Source organism: Leucoraja erinacea, chromosome 17 (assembly GCF_028641065.1).
Source record: "Leucoraja erinacea ecotype New England chromosome 17, Leri_hhj_1, whole genome shotgun sequence".
NCBI lineage: Eukaryota > Metazoa > Chordata > Chondrichthyes > Rajiformes > Rajidae > Leucoraja > Leucoraja erinaceus.
The window spans coordinates 14,332,224-14,351,872 of NC_073393.1; the positions used below are offsets into that span (position 1 = coordinate 14,332,224).

The 19,649-nt window shown below is 41.3% G+C and overlaps 1 protein-coding gene across 6 annotated transcripts in view; it reads left to right on the forward strand.

The window, feature by feature from the left end:
* The window catches only part of phaf1 (phagosome assembly factor 1), a 65,001-nt gene that overhangs the window by 41,255 nt on the left and 4,097 nt on the right, over window positions 1-19,649 (forward strand). For 3 of the 6 annotated variants that reach the window (XM_055648608.1, XM_055648610.1, XM_055648607.1), the window contains 6 exons: window positions 7,458-7,591; window positions 8,330-8,413; window positions 8,495-8,577; window positions 11,413-11,456; window positions 16,722-16,774; window positions 18,660-18,718. In XM_055648608.1, coding sequence (XP_055504583.1) covers window positions 7,458-7,591; window positions 8,330-8,413; window positions 8,495-8,577; window positions 11,413-11,456; window positions 16,722-16,774; window positions 18,660-18,718 — 457 coding nt within the window. Of the gene's footprint in view, window positions 1-7,457; window positions 7,592-8,329; window positions 8,414-8,494; window positions 8,578-11,412; window positions 11,457-15,424; window positions 15,478-16,721; window positions 16,775-18,659; window positions 18,724-19,649 lie in introns of all 6 variants that reach the window. The other 3 variants (XM_055648612.1, XM_055648611.1, XM_055648609.1) reach the window with 2 other exon arrangements.

Genomic DNA, 19,649 nt, shown 5'->3' on the forward strand with positions numbered 1-19,649 from the left:
CGACTTTGGAATGTGGGAAGGAATTAGAGCACTCGGAGAAAACCCACGACAGACAGCACCCTGGTCTCTGGCATTGTAAGGCAGCAACTCTACTGCTGCACCACTGTGCCACTTCATATTATCTTTATATGACTACAATTTACCTGGTAAATATATATAGAGAATGTTTTCATACTGCAGGCTGCGTTAGGGTTAAGTTGTAAGTTTGTACGCTGCAGGATAATTGCGGCTCTTGTCTTTTTTATTTTCAGTGTTGGGGATGGGTCTCACATGACTTTGGAATCGGCTTGCTTCAGGTGCTACCTTTCAATCAAAAGTTTGATTTGAAACCCAGTGTCAAACTTGAGGGTTTAATATTGATTGGTTTTAGTGAAGTGTTAAAGATACGTTGTATTATCAGAGCTGTCATCCTTTGAAGATTTCCATCCACTTGCTCTGGTGATTGAATTTCAAGGTCCAGTCATGCTATTCCAAGAGCAAGATATTCTACCGTGCCTGCTTTATCACCTTAAAGACAACTGATGTGATTTTAAAAGTCAAAAAGATGAGAGGATCATAGTTGCTGTTTGTGGCATTGTATTTGCAAATGCATTACAGTGCTTCATTCAGTTCCTGAATTTTTATTTTTATATATATATGTGTAAGATAAGATTTGAACTTTTTTGCGCCTTCCATCACAGAGAGGAATCTTCTTCTTGCGTATGGCGTGCACAGCCTAAAGTTGTAGGACAACTTGTTCTATTTGATCTTATTTGATTGTGCACAAGAGTTTGAGATTGATTGCATTCAAAGAAACAGGGCGGACCACGTGAAGGTTGCAACCTCCCACCCCACAGAGAGGAATGTGGAGGAGTCACTGTGGTGGATGTTTATGTTAAAATGTATTTTGTGTGTTTCGTTGCTTTTTAATTGTATGACTGAGTTGGCAAATGAAATTCCTCGTATGTTATAAAACATACATGGCTAATAAAGTATTATTGTGATTGTGATTGTTATAAGTTTCTTCTACTATTGTTAAATGTTCTACTGTTTACACGTCCGACATTTCTGTTAACTTCAAAGTGATCCCACCGCCAATCACATCTTCCCATCCCTTTCCACTTTCTGTAGAGACCATTCCCTCCACAACTCATTGGTTCACTCATCTCCTCCCGCCCAAACCATCCCCTCCCCTGGTACTAGCCCCTGCAACAGCAAGTGTAACACCTGTCCCTTTATCACCTTCCTCACATCCATCCAAGGACCCTGGCAGCCTTTCCATGTGAAGTAGTGGTTCACCTGCACCTCCTCTAACCTCACCTACTGTATTTGGTGGTCTTGATGTGGCCTCTTTTACATCGGTGAGACAAGGCGTAGACTAGGTGACCAATTTGATGAACATGTATGCTCAGTCCACCTAGGCCAACTAGATCTCCCAGTTGCCACCCACTTTAACTTCATTTTCCATTCCTATATCCACCATTTGTTCTGGGCATTCTCCATTGCCAGTGTGAGGCCACATGCAAACTGGAGGTACTGCACCACATATTCTGCAGGAGTAACTTCCAACCCAACGGTATTAATATTGAATTCTCAAATTTTACATATCAACTCGCCTACAACTTCCCCCCCCCCCCCCTTTTTTTTCCCCTCACTGCCCTGTGCTCCACTCAGTTGTGCACCCATTTCTCCCTCTATCCCACCCCCTTTCCCTTCTTATCTACATCCTTTCCTCTAGCATCACAATTGACTCCTCTTCGCATCAGCCTTTTGTCTTCTTTTAATCTCTGGCCTTTGTTCTCCGATCTGCCTGTGAAACCCCCCTTTGCCTGTATCCATCTATCACTTGCCAGGCTTTATCCTGCCTTCATTTCATTTTTCAGCTTTCTTTCCTCCACTACAATTATCATGAAGAAGGTTCTCGACCCAAAACATTGCCTGTCCTTGTCTTCCAAAGATGCTACCTGGCTCGTTGACTCTCAGATGTCCTAGTGGCCAGAGGACCTAGGGTGACGGAGGAACTGAAGGAAATTCACATTAAGCAGAAAATAGTGTTGGTTAGACTGATGGGACTGAAGGCTGATAAATGCCCAGGGCCTGATGGTTTGCATCCCAAGGTACTTAGGGAAGTGGCTCTAGAAATCGTGGCCGCATTGGTGATCATTTTCCAGCGTTCTATAGATTAGGGATCAGTTCCTGTAGTTTGGAGGGTAGCTAATGTTATCCCACTTTTTAAGAAAGGAGGGAGAGAGAAAACGGGGAATTATGGACCAGTTAGCCTGACATTGGTGGTGGGGAAGATGCTGGAGTCAAATATAAAAGTTGAAATAGCGGCACATTTGGATGGCAGTAATAGGATTGGTCTGAGTCAGCATGGATTTACGAAGGGGAAATCATGCTTAACTAATCTTCTGGAATTTTTTTGGCGATGTAACTAGGAAAATGGACAAGGGAGAGGCAGTGGATGTAGTGTACCTGGACTTTCAGAAAGCCTCTGATAAGGTCCCAAATAGGAGAATAGTGGGTAAAATTAGAGCACATGGTATTGGCAGACAGGAAACAAAGAATAGGGATTAACGCATCCCTTTCAGAATGGCAGGCAGTGACTAGTGGGGTACTACAAGGCTCGGTGCTGGGACCATAGCTATTTACAATATACATTAATGATTTAGATGAAGGGATTAAAAGTAACATTAGCAAATTTGCAGATGACACAAAGCTGGGTGGCAGTGTGAACTATGAGAATGCAGGGTGACTTGGACAGGTTGGGTGAGTGGACAGATGCATGGCAGATGCAGTTTAATGTGGATAAATGTACGGTTATCCACTTTGGTGGCAAAAACAGAAAGGCAGGTTATTATCTGAATTGTTTCAAGTTGGGCAAAGGGGAAGTACAACGGGATCTTGGGGTACTTATTCATCAGTCACTGAAAGTAAGCATGCAGGTCCCGGGATGGCGGGACTGCCATATTTTGAGCGACGGGGCTTGTATACACTGGAATTTAGAAGGATGAGAGGCTATCTTATTGAAACATATAAGATTATTAAGGGATTAGACACGCTAGAGGCAGGAAAATTGTTCCCAATGATGAAGGAGTTCAGAACCAGGGGCCATATTTTAAGAATAAGGGGTAGGCCATTTAGAACGGAGATGAGGAAAAATGTTTTCAGAGAGTTATGAATCTGTGGAATCCTCTGCCTCAAACCCCTGTGCCACTGTACAAAATAATTCACGAGTTCTCCCGAGTTTTCCCTTGATTCGAACTCGGAGAACGTCCGTAGGAGTTTGTGGATGTTTCGTACTGGCTTGTAATGCTAACGGTAGGTATAAAAAGTAACCATTGTTTTTCATCACATGTATTTTTTTACTCGTGGACATTTTTTTGCAGGGATGAAAAAAGTCTCAAGTTACCGGATGTCCCGAGTACCTACCGTTAGCATTACGAGCCGCTAAGAGACATCCACGAACTCCTACAGATCCGTTATGGACATTTTCCAAGTTCGAATCAGGGAAAACTCAGGAGAACTCGTGAATTACCTTGTACAGTGGGACAGGGGCTTCAGAAGGCAGTGGAGGCCAATTCTCCGAATGCTTTCAAGAGAGTGTTAGATAGAGCTCTTAAAGATAGCGGAGTCGAGGGATATGGGGAGAAGGCAGGAACGGGGTACTGATTGTGGATGATCAGCCGTGATCATAGTGGATGGCGGCACTGGCTCGAATGGCCAAATGTCCTACTCCTGCACCTATTGTCTATTGTCTACTCTTTTTTGTAAACCAGCATCTGCATTTCCTTGTGTTTCCATCTAGATACGTTGCCTATGTATATGAGATTAGTTACAGTCAATCTATAGCGGGGAGACAAGTTTCTATAATTTTTGTAATAACTCACAAATCCATTTGAATTGAAGTTGTGATTTTGAATTTCATCTGAAATGAAGTCTCGGGTCCCCCTGCTGGTTGAGGTGAGTAATTGTGTCAAGTGAGGATATATAATCACATCATATAAACCAATAATGTTTATTGTCCAGTCTGTGCTGAGTTTGCTATCCTTTGTAATGGTTGGCAGTGCATATGCAATAATTGATATGCACCCCTGCCTTAGGAAATATAAAAGCATTTCTCTCTTGCAGTCTTTCTCTCTGGCTGGTCCAGATGTGAATCCAAATGCATGACATTGGCGGGTTTTGGCAAGGCTGCGACAGCTCCTGTGTTTTTGGGAAGAAAGTGCAGGTGCTTTAGAAAAATGAAGTTAGGAAACCCTTTCTCATGGTTGGGGCTGTACCTAAGTATGAATAACTGCATTCAGAAAAAATAAGTAGAGAAATTTAAGAGGGGAAAAAAACACAAAGTATTTATACAGGTGGAAATACCAAGTTAAGTTATAGTGCAATGGTAATATATTTATTGTACCCGTATGAAGAATGTTTATTGATAATAGTTGTAATATCTTGTGATGTCATGCTGAACTCCCTGAACTACGATATTCTTGGTTCAAATGCTGAATCGGCTTTCCTCAGATGGGGTGACAGTGAAGCACTTTGTCATTGGTTCCTATGTCCTTAAATGACTGAGTTCTGAACAATTGGTGTCTAATATCTATGAATGCTCTGGAAATGCATAAGGAAAGTTAAGGCTAGAAATTGTTTTGTGTGCTAACTGTTAATGTACTTCATGGACTGTAAAGGGATTTAGAATGTCCTAAGGTCATGGAAAATGCCAAATGTATATTCTTTTCCCAATGTTTCGGCTGCAATGTTTTCTCTCTTTAATACAATGCCCTGCAGATTATTCCAAATGTTTATTGTTTTGATGCATTCTTCCAGATCTATCTAAATACTTAATGGCGTGCACTTTTCAGTAGTTGCTTTGCAGAGTTGGCATGAGTATATCTATTTATAAACTACCATCACATTTTGTGTGCTTCATTGAAACCTTTTAACTAGCTATTCTAAGGTTGGAGAACCAGTTTTGCTCTTGAGGGAAATAAATTAATTAGTGTACAGTAAATATGGAGTGCAGATAAACCCAAATTATCGTTGAAAGATTATACCAACAGAAAAAATATGTTTATTTTCTGTAAAATGAGAAACAACATGATTGATAATGCAGGATAACGATTCCTCAAAAGCTTCTATGAACGTACCATGCCTGTTTTGGTATACCTGTATGCATATTCAGCTTTACACTATGTTTCTGAGTTAGACCACTATGACCTATTTTGAAAGGAGGACAAATCTCCTTGCAGAGGGTCCCCAGAGTCCCATGTCACGTCATTTTCATGGCTGTGTTGGCATGGTTACTAACTAATGGTTACTGAGCGAGAAACCACAAAGTGCAGAGTGTATCAGCTTCCAAGCATGTTTGGTAGCCATCTCTACTGGGTTCCTTCTGGAATCACATATAGTGCTGGGTGTTCAATGGCATATATCTCTTGAGATAGTGTCATTAGAAAAGGTGGGCAAAGATTCATTAATTTCACTAAAGTAGAAATGGAGTGTTATCTGTGCTTGGGATTCCCATTCCCAGTTCTATTTACTGCTCTATTTTCTGAGATTAAATTGAATGGCATATTAATTTCCGTCACTGCAAGCGTGCAACAATGCCGTTAATGTAAGCATCCACTAAAACCTCAGACAATCCTACTCCCCATTTTGGGACCCCTGGGGGAGTCCCAACTCCAGCCCCTGCCAGGTGTCCAGGTAAGCTGCTGCCGCTGCTGAACCTTCTCATATTTCTGGAGCAATGAGAAACGACCGTAAAGTAGAAGGTTATTCGGTTTCATTCTGAAAAATGTACATGTTCAATTAGATTACACCGAAACAACCAGTATTACACAATCTGATTTCTACACCATTTATCTTTGTCCCAGCAATATAGCATTCACAAAATGTACTGCCTTCTTCCTTAAAGTTCTCACCAGATCCTTTCCATTCTCGTTAAATTTCACCATGCTGGAACGATCATGAGTCGGAGCACTGAACATTAGCCCAGACCTGTTCACGCAACAATTCCGTGATGTATTCTCTTCCTGATTTTTGTCAAAACAAACCAAATTTGATCTTGTAATTGTCATTTTCCCTTTTTATGGTGTTATCTGTCCCATCAAAATGATAGCCATCTCCAAAGGTCTGTCTTTCTGTAGTTCAAGGATGTATAAAACTTTGGCATTTCACATTTAGAATTCCATATGCACAAATTAGGATGCATGTTATTTGATTAAATATTTGAACTACCACAATCAATTCAGACAAAATGTAAAAGGGATGGATATGATTTCCTAAAATTATCTTTACTAGCCCATTTCTTAAAAGGAGCATTTTAGAGATTTAATTTGATTTTTCATTTTGTGAGATCTAAGCGAGATTGGCAAGACCAGCATTCGCATCTAGGCAACTGTAGACTATTCCATTACACTCTTGACCAGTATATGATGGAATGGCTGTGAATGTTAGGAGGTGAACAATTTGCAGCTGGCTCTAGCCAGCACTTGTAGCTACAGTTTTTGTGTGGCTCATTGAATTGGGTTTCTGGTCACTGGTGCCCCCCCCAGGGTGTTGATGGTCAACACATCTGTGGATCGGCTCTCCTTGTTTAGACATCAGCCCTCACATACATGTGAGAAGGGTTTTGCTAGATCAACAGGAATTGAAACAAATTCATAGCGTCCAAATTCAGTGCCTAGGTTGATGATGGGTGGTCTGTCTGTTTTTTGGCCTGATGCTAAAACAGTGGTTGCAGAATCTGATCTATAAGTTATTGGTAAAGAATCCAGGAATTATATGTGAAAAGAAAAGTAGAACTTACTTCGAACCATGCACTGTTACCTTCTCCAGTTCCCCTTCATCCAGTTTCATCGACCTGCCCTCCCTGTTTTCATCCATCTACCACTCACAAATTTCACCTACTGTATCTCCTCCCCTACCTGGTTCCACCTGCCTTTCACTTCTTCTCTAATGATTCCCATTGTCACCTTCCTTACTTACCAAATTGGGCTTGGGTAAACTCCACTTACCAGCCGTGGAGGGTGATAATCAGGAACATAAAGACTACCTGTCTGATAACCATTTCTCCTGTCTTCATGTTCATGCTTCCCTGGCACCTTCTGCCCCCTTTTTCTTCTCTTTGGCTGCTTCCACTCCTCCACTCCTCCACCACCTGGATCCATCTGCCCATCATCCTTCTCCCCTCCTTGGTCTGCCCATCACCTAATGGCCCCAGTCTCACCCCTTCCCCTCCCCTGTTTACGCTAGCTATCTTATTTCTACACTCCCAGTCCTGATGCAAGGTCTTTGACCTGAAACGTTGACAATTGTTCCCCCATCTGTGGGGAAGAAATTGTGGGCTGCTCCACACATGCTGCTCGACTTCCTAAGTTCCTCCAGTAGTTTGTTTATTGCTTGAATACATTGTAATGTGTTCCTTTTCTCCAACATGCTGACTTTGAGCTGATTCTAAGGAGCCTCTCTCCTGGTTGCAGGTTGTGGCCCTGGAGTATTGGCTGACACAAAAATGCACCCATTTGAACGCTGTGTCTATTTTGGGGATTCCTGCCAGGATGTGCTGAGTGCTTTAGGATCTCCACACAAAGTCTTCTACAAGTCAGAGGACAAGGTAAGTGTAACTTCTTTTCCCATCATAGACCCATACAGCATGGAAGCAGGCCCTTCAGTTCAACCTGTCCATGAAAACTTCATTGGTATGGCCCATCTCCCTCTAAACTTACTTTGTAATTGTATCTGCTTCTCTAATTTCCTCTGGTAGTTTGTTCCAGATGCGGACTAACTTCCCATTGAAAAATAACCCCGGAGGTCCCTCTTAAATCCCTCCTCTTACTAAGCATACACTCTAGTTTTAGCATCTATCCTTGGAAAAAGACTGTTAGCGTTCACTTTATCCATGCCCCTTATGATTGTGCATAGTTCAATCGGGTCATCCCTCAGTCTACCACCCTCCTGGGCATCAGTTTGTCAAAGAATGAATTTTAACCTGACGGAAGTGTATTTGCGAGGAAGCAAACATACTTGTTGCTAATCTCTGATTATTAAATCTGGCACAATCTCTGTTTAAACAGTTTATGCGTGGTTCATGTTGTCTAATTCCCATCTCCTGTTTAATATCAGTGACGCTCCAGTCATGATTGCACCTCTCCATTCTGTATAGGTTTACTTCATTTTATGAAGATCCTATTGTGAACTCTGACAGTCACCGTGACACGTGTCTTTATTGACTAAAATTTCTGGGTGTGAACATTTGCCCAAACTGCTGGATGTCTTGTATTAAAATGTTAAATTTTCTAGCCTCTATATATTCATTTTGTGCTATTGATTATCCATTTGCTTCTTTCTACAGATGAAGATTCACTCTCCCTCACCTCACAAGCAGGTCCCCTCCAAGTGCAATGACTACTTTTTCAACTACTTTACTCTAGGAGTGGTGCGTACCTACAATTTCACTTATTGCTGATAGGTTTGTGTTACACTATTCGACAGATTTATTTCTCTCTCTCTTTGATAGGATGTCTTGTTTGATGCCACAACACATCAGGTGAAGAAATTTGTGCTTCATACTAACTACCCAGGTCATTACAACTTCAACATGTGAGTGTTAACCACAGCAGTAAATGTTACATTTAATAAGAGTTAGAATCAGTGACTGATACAGCACAAACTATCATGTCTCTTGTTCCCTGTAATTGGTGGTTGTAATGTTACTGAATTGATGTTTTGGTATGCTCCATTGTAATGTGAAATTTCAAGTGTGTTGGAAAATGGTCTGAATGTACTTGAAATCTCTTAAGGTGCTCTTATTGTGTTGGTTTTGCATTTAAATCCTTACTTTCAATTTACCATGGCCTCGTCCCCTCTCATCACAGTGAAGTTTACTGTCTGTCAATTAATTTCTGCACTGCTGATCACTCCTTGCCGTTTTTCATTTTAAATCTAAATATGATATTCTGATCCTTTTTCCTACCAATTTCCTAACAATAACATGAAGTAAACCTATACAGAATGGAGAGGTGCAATCATGACCGGAGAGTCACTGATATTAAACGGGAGATGAGAATTAGACAACATGAACCACGCACAAACTGTTTAACCAGAAATTGTGCCAGAATTAATAATCAGAATTAATAATCTAGGGAATAAGATATGTTGTTCATCTTATTCCCTAAAACATGTCATAACAAAGTAGAAACATCTCAATTAAATTTTCCTGAATATACTCAGGAAATTCCTCTCTTTTCAGTTCTTGCACGTCTGTGTAATTTCCTGTCTGTTCTTCCATCATCTCCCTACTATCTGAAAGCCTTGACGCATAACACTCAGGAAAATTTGCTGCCAATAGCCCAGTGGATAAATACATTCTGTGAATAGGCATCATGCACGTTAGAAAGATCACGGATCAGCCTCTGGCACAGAGAGCAAATGAAAAGGTGGTGGAAAAGTTGGGAGCATACTATGAGTTGCTGGTGTTCCTGCTCCATACAGCCCCAGCAGATAAGAATACACATTAAGCAGGCATGCAATGGTATTCGTATTATTGGTTCATTGCTGTCACATGTCCAGTTCTTTCAAAACTTGTTTCTGACATTCCATATGGAATAACAACTTTGACTCTTTGCATATAATGTGTTTCCGTGGGAGCTCTTGTTATACTGTTCTGTTGGCAATTAGTCTATGAATCAGTTAAAGAGAGAGAGTACAAAAACAGGGCCTATCTGCCCATGTAGTATTGAAACAACTTTTTATTTTCCTTGCATTCTCATTAATTCCCCTCATTCTACTGCTTACTGTGGCCAATTAACCTACCAACCAGCACCATTTTGGGATATGAGGGAATACTGAGGCATCCAAAGGAAACACGTGGCCACATAGATAGCACCCAAGGAGAAGATTTAACATGAATCCCTGCTTCTTTGAAATAGTGGCTCTACCAGGTGCACCTTTCTGCACTCCTTTTAATCTCGTTCAAATTTGTCATGTACCTGAACTATGGTCATATGTGGTGAGGTACAGTGGTATGCAAAATTTTGCTTGCAGCAGAATCACAGGCACATAAAATGAGACAAACACACGAAGCAAGTTATACATAAATTTCACACAAAATTCTAACGGAAAGGTGACTGCAAAAAACAAACAAGACATTAGTGCAAAAACATAGAAAAGTAATGCAGGAGGTGGGCTGCAGTGTTCTGTTGTCAAGGTAACATTAGGGTTGTGTAGGTTGATTCATGAACTGATAGTTGTAGGAAGGTGTCAGTGAGGAGAGGGCATGATGACCCGGTGGGGATCGCTCAAGATAGATGCCACCTTCTTGAGGCAGCATGTCTTGCTTCCAATGGAAGAGAGGGGAGGGCTATGCTCGTCTGCAGCCTCTTGCGTTCCTGGGCGTTGGAATTGCCATACCAGGCCATGATGCAACCAGGTGGGTTAAGGGCCTGTCCCACTTGCATGCGTTTGGCGCGACCAAACGTGGTCGCTTGAGGCGTACGGGCATCGAATGGCAGTGCGGGGCCGATCCCACGTAGAAGCGCGGAGTTGAGCGGGGCTGGTCCCGAGATCGCGCGAGTCCCGAGATCGTCCGAAAATCTGACAGTGTCCGAAATTTTTACGCGCCAACGGCCTGTCGGCACGCAGGTGCATTGCGGTCGTATGCAGCGTCTTGACGGCGTATGCCTAACGCGTGGCGTTGCGCGATGACGTCACCGCCCGGCGTGGCGTTGTGTGATGACATCGACGCCGTGCGACGCCCAAATTCAGTTGGCCCGCCTCCTGCCCAGCTGATTGGTAAGTATGACGCAAATTACGTCACGCGCGAATTTAGCGCGAACTCCGCTTCCGTTTGGTTGCGCCAAATGCATGCAAATGGGACAGGCCCTTTACTTTTTACAAGACATTTGTGATAATTTGTTAGAGTACTCGGGGATATACCAAATCTCTTTAAACTTCTAAGAAAGCATTGGTACTGGCACGTCTTCTTTGTGATTGCATCTATGTGCCAGGCCCAGGACAGGTCATCCAATATATTAACGGCCAGAAATTTGAAGCTGCTGACTCTCTCCACCACTGTTCCACCAATTAAAAACTATCACATGGTCTCACGACTTCCCTTTTTTTAAGTCGACGATCAGTTCTTTGGTCTTGTTGACATTGAGCTAAAGGTTGTTGTTGTGGCACCACTCAACCATGTGTTTCGTCACTCTCCTGTTCACTGACTCATCACTGATGATTCCGCCAACCACAGTAGATTAATCTGTGAAGGTGCACCTGTGTTGATGGTGAGTGAGAAGATATTGTTACCAACTTGATCCAGCATCTTGTCGTAGCATCTTACTCTTACAATATTGGATTGGCAGGGTGGGAACTCAGTGGCTCAGTGGATAACTCACGACTATATAACCAACTGTTTGAAATGTATTTCATTTTTGCCAGATACCATCGCTGTGATTTCAAGATCCCATTGGCAGTTAAACAAGGTGAGATCCCTTTCTATGGGATAACTGGAAGTGGTAAATTTCTTCTTTCTTGGGAAAAATTATTGTAGCTGTACGATTAAATGAACAGTCTGGGGTGACATTGTTCATAGTTGATGTGATGGAGAAAGCAGCAGTTTAGAGATCAATAAAACAATTGAGCACTTCATATTCTACTTCTTAAATTGCATACAAAATTATTTGTTTTATAATCTAGTTATAGTACATAGTGGTACATTTTTACATTTATTTTATGATCAAATGCTTTGCCCAACCAATAGAATTGTTTATAGATTTTGATTTTAGGTTGGAATAGAAATCCTCCTGGCAACATCCATACCTTCCAGGAACAGGCTGAATGGGCTGATGACCATTGCATCAGAATTTGTCCGTTTTGGGGTGAGGAAGAAGGTGGAGGAAGAGTGAAGAGATGAAGTAGTGTCACTTTCCCATTAACTTTATTATCCCGAGTGAGACGCAGTCAGAATATTGAGTTATGAATATTCAGTTCCTGAGCCATGATAGTGGAATGATATCAAGTTTCATCATCAGTTTGTCTATAGGGGTCCTGATTTTCCAGGTCTTGGATTTCACTGAGAAGAGAATTTCACAAACTTGTTATTTCCCCTGGAATTTATTCACATTAGATCAATGTGCTGAAGTTTTTTTTTAAACTATGTTAAAGGTATGTCACATTTCAGGAGGCACAAGACTGCATATGCTAGAATCCAAGGCTAATCCTGATGTCATTAAATAATAAAACATCATATTTCTCCCAATCGCAAATGAAGATGAGGTTGGTCCACATGATCTCTTGCAACATATGCAACCTTTTTGATTGAAACAACCATTTATTGTTTGCCCGTTTTAAGATGGTTTAAGATCCTACTGAGGACGGCTTTATTTGGAATTGGCAGGAGAGGAACCTATCTACTGGTGAACCAATCTATCTAATGGGAAGTCCTCTCAGTTTTTATTAAACCCCAGATGCTAAGCATTCTGGTAAAGTTATCCAATTACGATACAGTCCAATTGGAACTGCCAACAGTGGAGTCACAATTTAGTAGCCACCCAATTATTAGCCATCAAGTTTTTGGGTTCAGTAATATCCTATTGCTGTCATGTATTGGTACCTAAAGATATTGGTTACAGACCAGATTGTAGGAAAGCAATTAACTGAAGGATATTGGAGCAATGTGCCCAATGTTCATTTTGGAACAGTTTGGTTAAAGTGGTGTGTAATGGATGGGCAACAAGTAGTACCAGGAATCTTTTCCACTGCGTATGTAGTGCTTTTGTATGCTTCCAATTCGTAGTCTTGTGGTTCAATGTATGTCCCAAATATTCTTCCTCCAGTTTGAGTATTCATGGGCTGGGGATTTCTAGGAGATAGAAATTTTAAAGCTTTGAGAACATCGTTGAATCTAGTCCTCTTCATCTTGTAATCACCTTCCATGACAGGTCTGAATATAGTTTCAGGAGTCTTGTTGGCAGCTAATGCCATGGTCTGCCTAACGTTAAGGATGGGGTGTGATTAGGACCTCATTGCCTGGGAGAAGATGATTCATCTATTTAGAATTTTTTGGTCCTCTGTAGATTTATCTTTCACCGCTGAGTTTCAAAATGGCCAGGAATATAAAGGACAGTAAAAGCTTCTTTAGATATGTTAAGGAAAAAAGAGTAGCAAAGTCAAATGTGGGTCCCTTGAAGGCAGACACTGGTGAAATTATTATGGGTAACAAGGAAATGGCAGAAGAGTTGAACAGGTACTTCGGATCTTGTCTTCACTAAGGAAGACACAAACAATCTCCCAGATGTACTGGAGGACAGAGGATCTAAGGGGGTAGAGGAACTGAAATAAATTTTCATTAGGTGAGAAATAGTATTGGGTAGGCTAATGGGATTGAAGGATGATAAATCCCCCGGGCCTGATGGTCTGCATCCCAGGGTCCTCAGGGAGGTGGCTCTAGAAATAGTGGATGCATTGGTGATCATTTTCCAATGTTCAATAGATTCAGGATCAGTTCCTATGGATTGGAGGATAGCTAATGTTATCCCACTTTTCAAGAAAGGAGCGAGAGAGAAAACGGGGAATTACAGACCAGTTAGCCTGACTTCGGTGGTGGGGAAGATGCTGGAGCCAATTATTAAAGAGGTACTAATGGGGTATTTGGATAGCAGTAAATGGATTAGTCCAAGTCAACGCATTTATGAAAGGAAAATCATGCTTGACTAATCTTCTGGAATTTTTTGAGGATGTGACAAAGTAAAATGGACGAAGGGGTGCCAGTGGATGTAGTGTATCTAGACTTTCAGAAAGCCTTTGATAAGGTATCGCAAGGGAGACTGGTGACTAAAATTAGAGCACATGGTATTGCGGGTAGGGTGTTGACATGGATAGAAAATTGGTTGGCAGACAGGAAGCAAATAGTAGGAGTGAACAGGTCCTTTTCAGAATGGCAGGCAGTGGCGAGTGGAGTGCCGCAAGGCTTGGTGATGGGGCCGCAACTGTTTACCATATGTATACTATACTGTATTTATCCTATACCATATATATTAATGGTTTGGAAGAGAGAATTAGGAGCAACACTAGCAAGTTTGCGGATGACACAAAGCTGGGAGGCAGTGTGAACTGTGAAGAGGATGTTAGGAGGTTGCAGGGTGATCTGGACAGGTTGAGTGAGTGGGCAGATGCGTGGCAGATGCAGTATAATATTGATAAATGTGAGGTGATCCACTTTGGCGGCAAAAACAAGGGGGCAGATTATTATCTCAATGGGGTTAGGTTAGCTAAGGGGGAGGTGCAACGAGACCTGGGTGTCCTTGTACACCAGTCACTGAAAGTTGGTGTGTAGGTACAGTAGGCAGTGAAGAATGCTAATGGAATGTTGGCCTTCATAACAAGAGGATTTCAGTATAGGTGTAAAGAGGTTCTTCTGCAGTTGTATAGGGCTCTGGTAAGACCACATCTGGAGTATTGTGTAGTTTTGGTCTCCTAATTTGAGGAAGGACATCCTTGTAATTGAGGCAGTGCAGCGTAGGTTCACGAGATTGATCCCTGGGATGTCGGGATTGTCATATGAGGAAAGATTGAAAAGACTAGGCTTGTATTCACTGGAGTTTAGAAAGATGAGGGGGGATCTTATAGAAACATATAAAATAATAAAAGGACTGGACAAGCCAGATGAAGGAAAAATGTTCCCAATGTTGGGCGAGTCCAGAACCAGGGGCCACAGTCTTAGAATAAAGGGGAGGCCATTTAAGACTGAGGTGAGAAAAAAAAATTTCACTCGGAGAATTGTGAATTTGTGGAATTCCCTGCCACAGAGGGCAGTGGAGGCCAAATCACTGGATGGATTTAAGAAAGAGTTAGATAGAGCTCTAGGGGCTAGTGGAATCAAGGGATATGGGGAGAAGGCAGGCACGGGTTATTGATTGGGGACGATCAGCCATGATCATAATGAATGACGGTGTTGGCTCGAAGGGCCGAATGGCCTCCTCCTGCACCTATTTTCTATGTTTCTAAAAATAGTCTGTCACTTTTCTGCAGTAGAAATGTTTTGCTGGAGTCAGTTGTGTGGACGAGAAACAGCCCTTTGACTCAATTTGTCCATTGCCCATATCAACCATCAAACTCTCATTTACACTAATTCTATTACATTTTTCTACATTCCCATTTGCTTGTCCCGCCAGAGTCTACCAATCAGCCACACACTTGGGGCTTTTTAAGGTACCCATTTAACTTGTTACAGGTGTGGGAGGAAATTGACATTTTGGGATGGATGGGGGAGGAGGGGAAGAAAAAAGTTAATGTTTGCAGGAACTACAGACTTATCTCTCTTTTCCCTTACCCCTAACTAGCATCTGCAGTTCCTTCCTACAGACTTCAATAACAGCACTGAACGGGGTAGCAGTTGAAATATTCCCACATCAATTCTTCCACTTACTGACTATTTGGATTTTATTAACAGGTAAAAGCACTGATGCACACACGCAGCCATGTATTGTTACCACACACAGCAAGGTAAGCCTTTAAAATTGTAAAGAAATTAACGGTGTCCCACTCCTTTCAGATACAGTCTCTTGCATTCCACCAGTAAATGGGTAACAATCGGTTTCATGTAAATTCCATTCTTTTTACATTTGATGTTTAATAATTGATTTTAGAGTCTTCATAACCTCAACAATTGCACGGTGATGATTGAATGAATGGAAAGCATGTTAGCTCCAACTTAAACTGGCACCAAGCCTGTGAACGCTTTAAGTTTGTGTTTGAGAAACTCCCCTTCAAGTATATGACACACACTTTTAAAAGACCATTTTAACTACCCAACAAACTACTCCCATTGTGTACAACAGGAATCGTGGACTGGTAAACCAGCAGATATAGAAGAGATGGAGAAATATGGCAGACACCTGATAATCAGAACTCCTTTTCAGATCCCACATCTATAGATTTACAACTTCAGGATGTTGTTACAAATTTATAGAAGATTAATGAGACTATAATCTCCAGATTTCTGGTTTCCTTTATGAAAGCTTCTTCAAGTTCATCCCTAGTAATGTGTAAATGCACAACATTGCATTATGTACAGTTCAATTAAAAGGCCACACTAATGCAGTTAAAATGTTATATTGAGGCATATCATTGTGACAACATAAAGACATTTATACCATCTCTCAGTTTTTTTTTATACCATCTCTCAGTTGCTGCATCAGCATAAAGCTGCCAGGGCAGAACAGATACTAGCTACTTTGCCTCAACTGCTTTAACTGAATTGCAGTCGTTTAGGAGAAATACTGACCTCAAAAAGGGCCTTCATTTTGTGCAAGTTTCCAATGCACAAATGTTGCCCTTTTTTTCAGTTATTCCCTATCCCTTACAAATTCCACCTATTACAGAAACATTTGACTCCTGTTTAATTGCCCAGGGCAACCATAGTCTATTTACATATAAACCGCCACCTTGTTCTAAGTCCCATTTACTTGTCCCGCCAGAGTCTACCAAAAGTTACACACTTGGGGCTTTTTAAGGTACTCATTTAACTTGTTACAGGTGTGGGGAGAAATTGACATTTTGGGACAAGGGGTACTGGGGAAGAAAAAAGTTAATGTTTGCAGGAACTACAGACTTCTCTCTTTTCCCTTATCCCTAACTAGCATCTGCAGTTCGTTCCTACAGACTTCAATAACAGCTATGTAAGGGTAGCTTTCAAAAATTCCCACGTCAATTCTTCCACTTACTGACTATTTGGATTTTATTAACAGGTAAAAGCACTGATGCACACACGCAGCCATGTATTGTTACCACACACAGCAAGGTAAGCCTTTAAAATTCTTAAGAAATTAACGGTGTCCCACTCCTTTCAGATAGTCTCTTGCATTCCACCAGTAAATGGGTAACAATCGGTTTCATGTAAATTCCATTCTTTTTACATTTGATGTTTAATAATTGATGTTAGAGTCTTCATAACCTCCACAATTGAACAGTGATGATTGAATGAATGGAAAGCATGTTAGCTCCAACTTAAACTGGCACCAAGCCTGTGAACGCTTTAAGTTTGTGTTTGAGAAACTCCCCTTGTTTATGACACACTGTATCAACTTTTAAAAGACCATTTTAACTACCCAACAAACTACTCCCATTGTGTACAACAGGAATCGTGGACTGGTAAACCTGGTAAACCAGCAGATATAGAAGAGATGGAGAAATATGGCAGACACCTGATAATCAGACACCTGATAATCAGAACTCCTTTTCAGATCCCACATCTATGGATTTACAACTTCAGGATGTTGTTACAAATTTATAGAAGATTAATGAGACTATAGTCTCCAGATTTCTGGTTCCCTTTATGAAAGCTGCTTCAAGTTCATACCTAGTAATGTGTAAATGCACAACATTACATTATGTACAGTTCAATTAAAAGGCCACACTAATGCAGTTAAAATGTTATATTGAGGCATATCATTGTGACAACATAAAGACATTTATACCATCTCTCAGTTGCTGCATCAACATAAAGCTGCCAGGGCAGAACAGATACTAGCTACTTTGCCTCAACTGCTTTAACTGAATTGCAGCCGTTTAGGAGAAATACTGACCTCAAAAAGGGCCTTCATTTTGTGCAAGTTTCCAATGCACAAATGTTGCCCTTTTTTTCAGTTATTCCCTATCCCTTACAAATTCCACCTATTACAGAACATTTTATCCTGTTTAATATCCAGGGCAAAATAGTCTATTTGCATATCAACCGCCACCTTGTTAAAGTCCGATTTGCTTCAAACAGATAACAACACAAAAGTTAGTAACAAGTCGTTCATTCTCTCCAACACTGACATACAGTGCTGGGAGTATGTATGTTACCGACAAGATGTACTGCAGCAACTCAACAAGGTTTCTTCACCATCATCCAACTTCCAATACCTAGCAGGGCAAGAGCACATTTGGCATCGTAGTACACCACCCTACTCTATGTAAGGGTGCTTTCAAATCATTGATTGCAGAGAATGAAAGAATGCAGCAGTTCACTTTCATCTGTTTGGGGAAGCAGTTAGCAATAGCAATGATTTTTCTCGGGTTTGAAGCTTCTCAGACACGTTCTCATCAATTTGGATTCAGCTCTCCTAATTTTTACTTTGGGTGGAGGTTCCATGCTCCCGTTTCCAGCCCGCATATCAACTTCGAAATCTGAACATAGTACTAGTTAACCATGAGGATGCTTGAACTAGCCTAGATCGCTATCTGAACATTGACCTCGATGCTACCTGAAAACTGATCTGAAAGAGATATAGAGTCAAAGAAGTATACAGCATAGAAATGGCCTCTTTGACACAACCTGACCGTGCTAGTTTAACTTGGCTGAGCCTGGTCCTTATTCCCTCCAAACCTTTCCTATCCATGTACCTGTCCAAGTGTCTTTTAAACGTCATAATTTTGCCTGTCTCTACTACTTCCCCAAGCAGCTTATTCCATGTATTCAACACCCTCTGTTTGGAAAAAGCTGCCCATCGGGTGCCTGGTAAACTTTCTGTAAGTCAAGTTGTGTCTTTTGTGCAAGCTTAATCCACCTTGTACCTTGCCCAAGCTAAGCAAGGTCCATGAAGTTGTTTTATTAACCAGATTTGCTGATTATTTATAAACCCTCTGATGAGCAACTAATTGAGCTACTAAGCAGTACTGATACTTAGTTCACAATTTTTCAGTGGGATGTCATTCAGGAGCTGATGGGACACCCCATGGAGAAGCCAGTGGTCCTTCATAGGTATGGTATGTGTATTTGAGCATGAAATGTATTAGTAAGATGATAGGGGTGGGGTTAATGAGACAGAGCAGAATGCAATACAAGAACTGAGGAACAAGATTGAAATTTATTGGACTTTCTAACTGAGTCAGACTTCTTACTACATACTTTACCTTAAAAATGCCAAGCCATACAAGGCTAGCTTAAAAGCAGGGACTATGAATTGATTTACTACATTGTAATAATGGTAGAACAGTTATGAGCCTCATTAATGAGATTTGTGAAAATAAAATAAAAGATCTTTAAATGTATGGTTTACAATCTGGAATGTGGGTGACTCCATGATAAATGGGGCATTGTCAGGTTAAGCCTGGCATTCTCTGTGGATCTCTGCCAATTCTCACAGCTTTTCAAATTGAGCTTAGCAGGTTCCATCTCTGGAGTTGACTCTTAAAGATGGTGAAGATAAATGCTTGCAGGAGACATGTTCTCTCTTTATTCATGAGAGACGAGGGGGTCCTCCAGGGCTATAGCAAAGTGCCCCTGGGATGGAGCCAATTAAATCTCTGCAAGGACACTGTATGAATTGTCTGTCGGACAGACAAATGTCTCTGCATGGGGGAAAGTCTCTCTTTGAGTAAGTATGGCGTTTGATCGAGCTCCCGAATGCAGAAATGTGCAGCAAACTGTGAGATTTGGCAGAGATTGGCAGCTGTAATCTGGAATAATCCCAAATCCATGTGGTTGAGAGTGACTATAATTTTGACCTCCATAAACAAAGCAACCGGGCACACTTGTGAGACTGTATTTGAGGTTACAGGAGGTCACAATGAAGGCAGTGTATGCTGTTTGCATGTTGGTTTTTTGTATAGCACTGTTACAGAAAAAGGTTTTAGTAAAATCTGGTTCTCCTGCAAGTAAATCAGGGGTGCAGTTTTTCAGAATAGTGAGG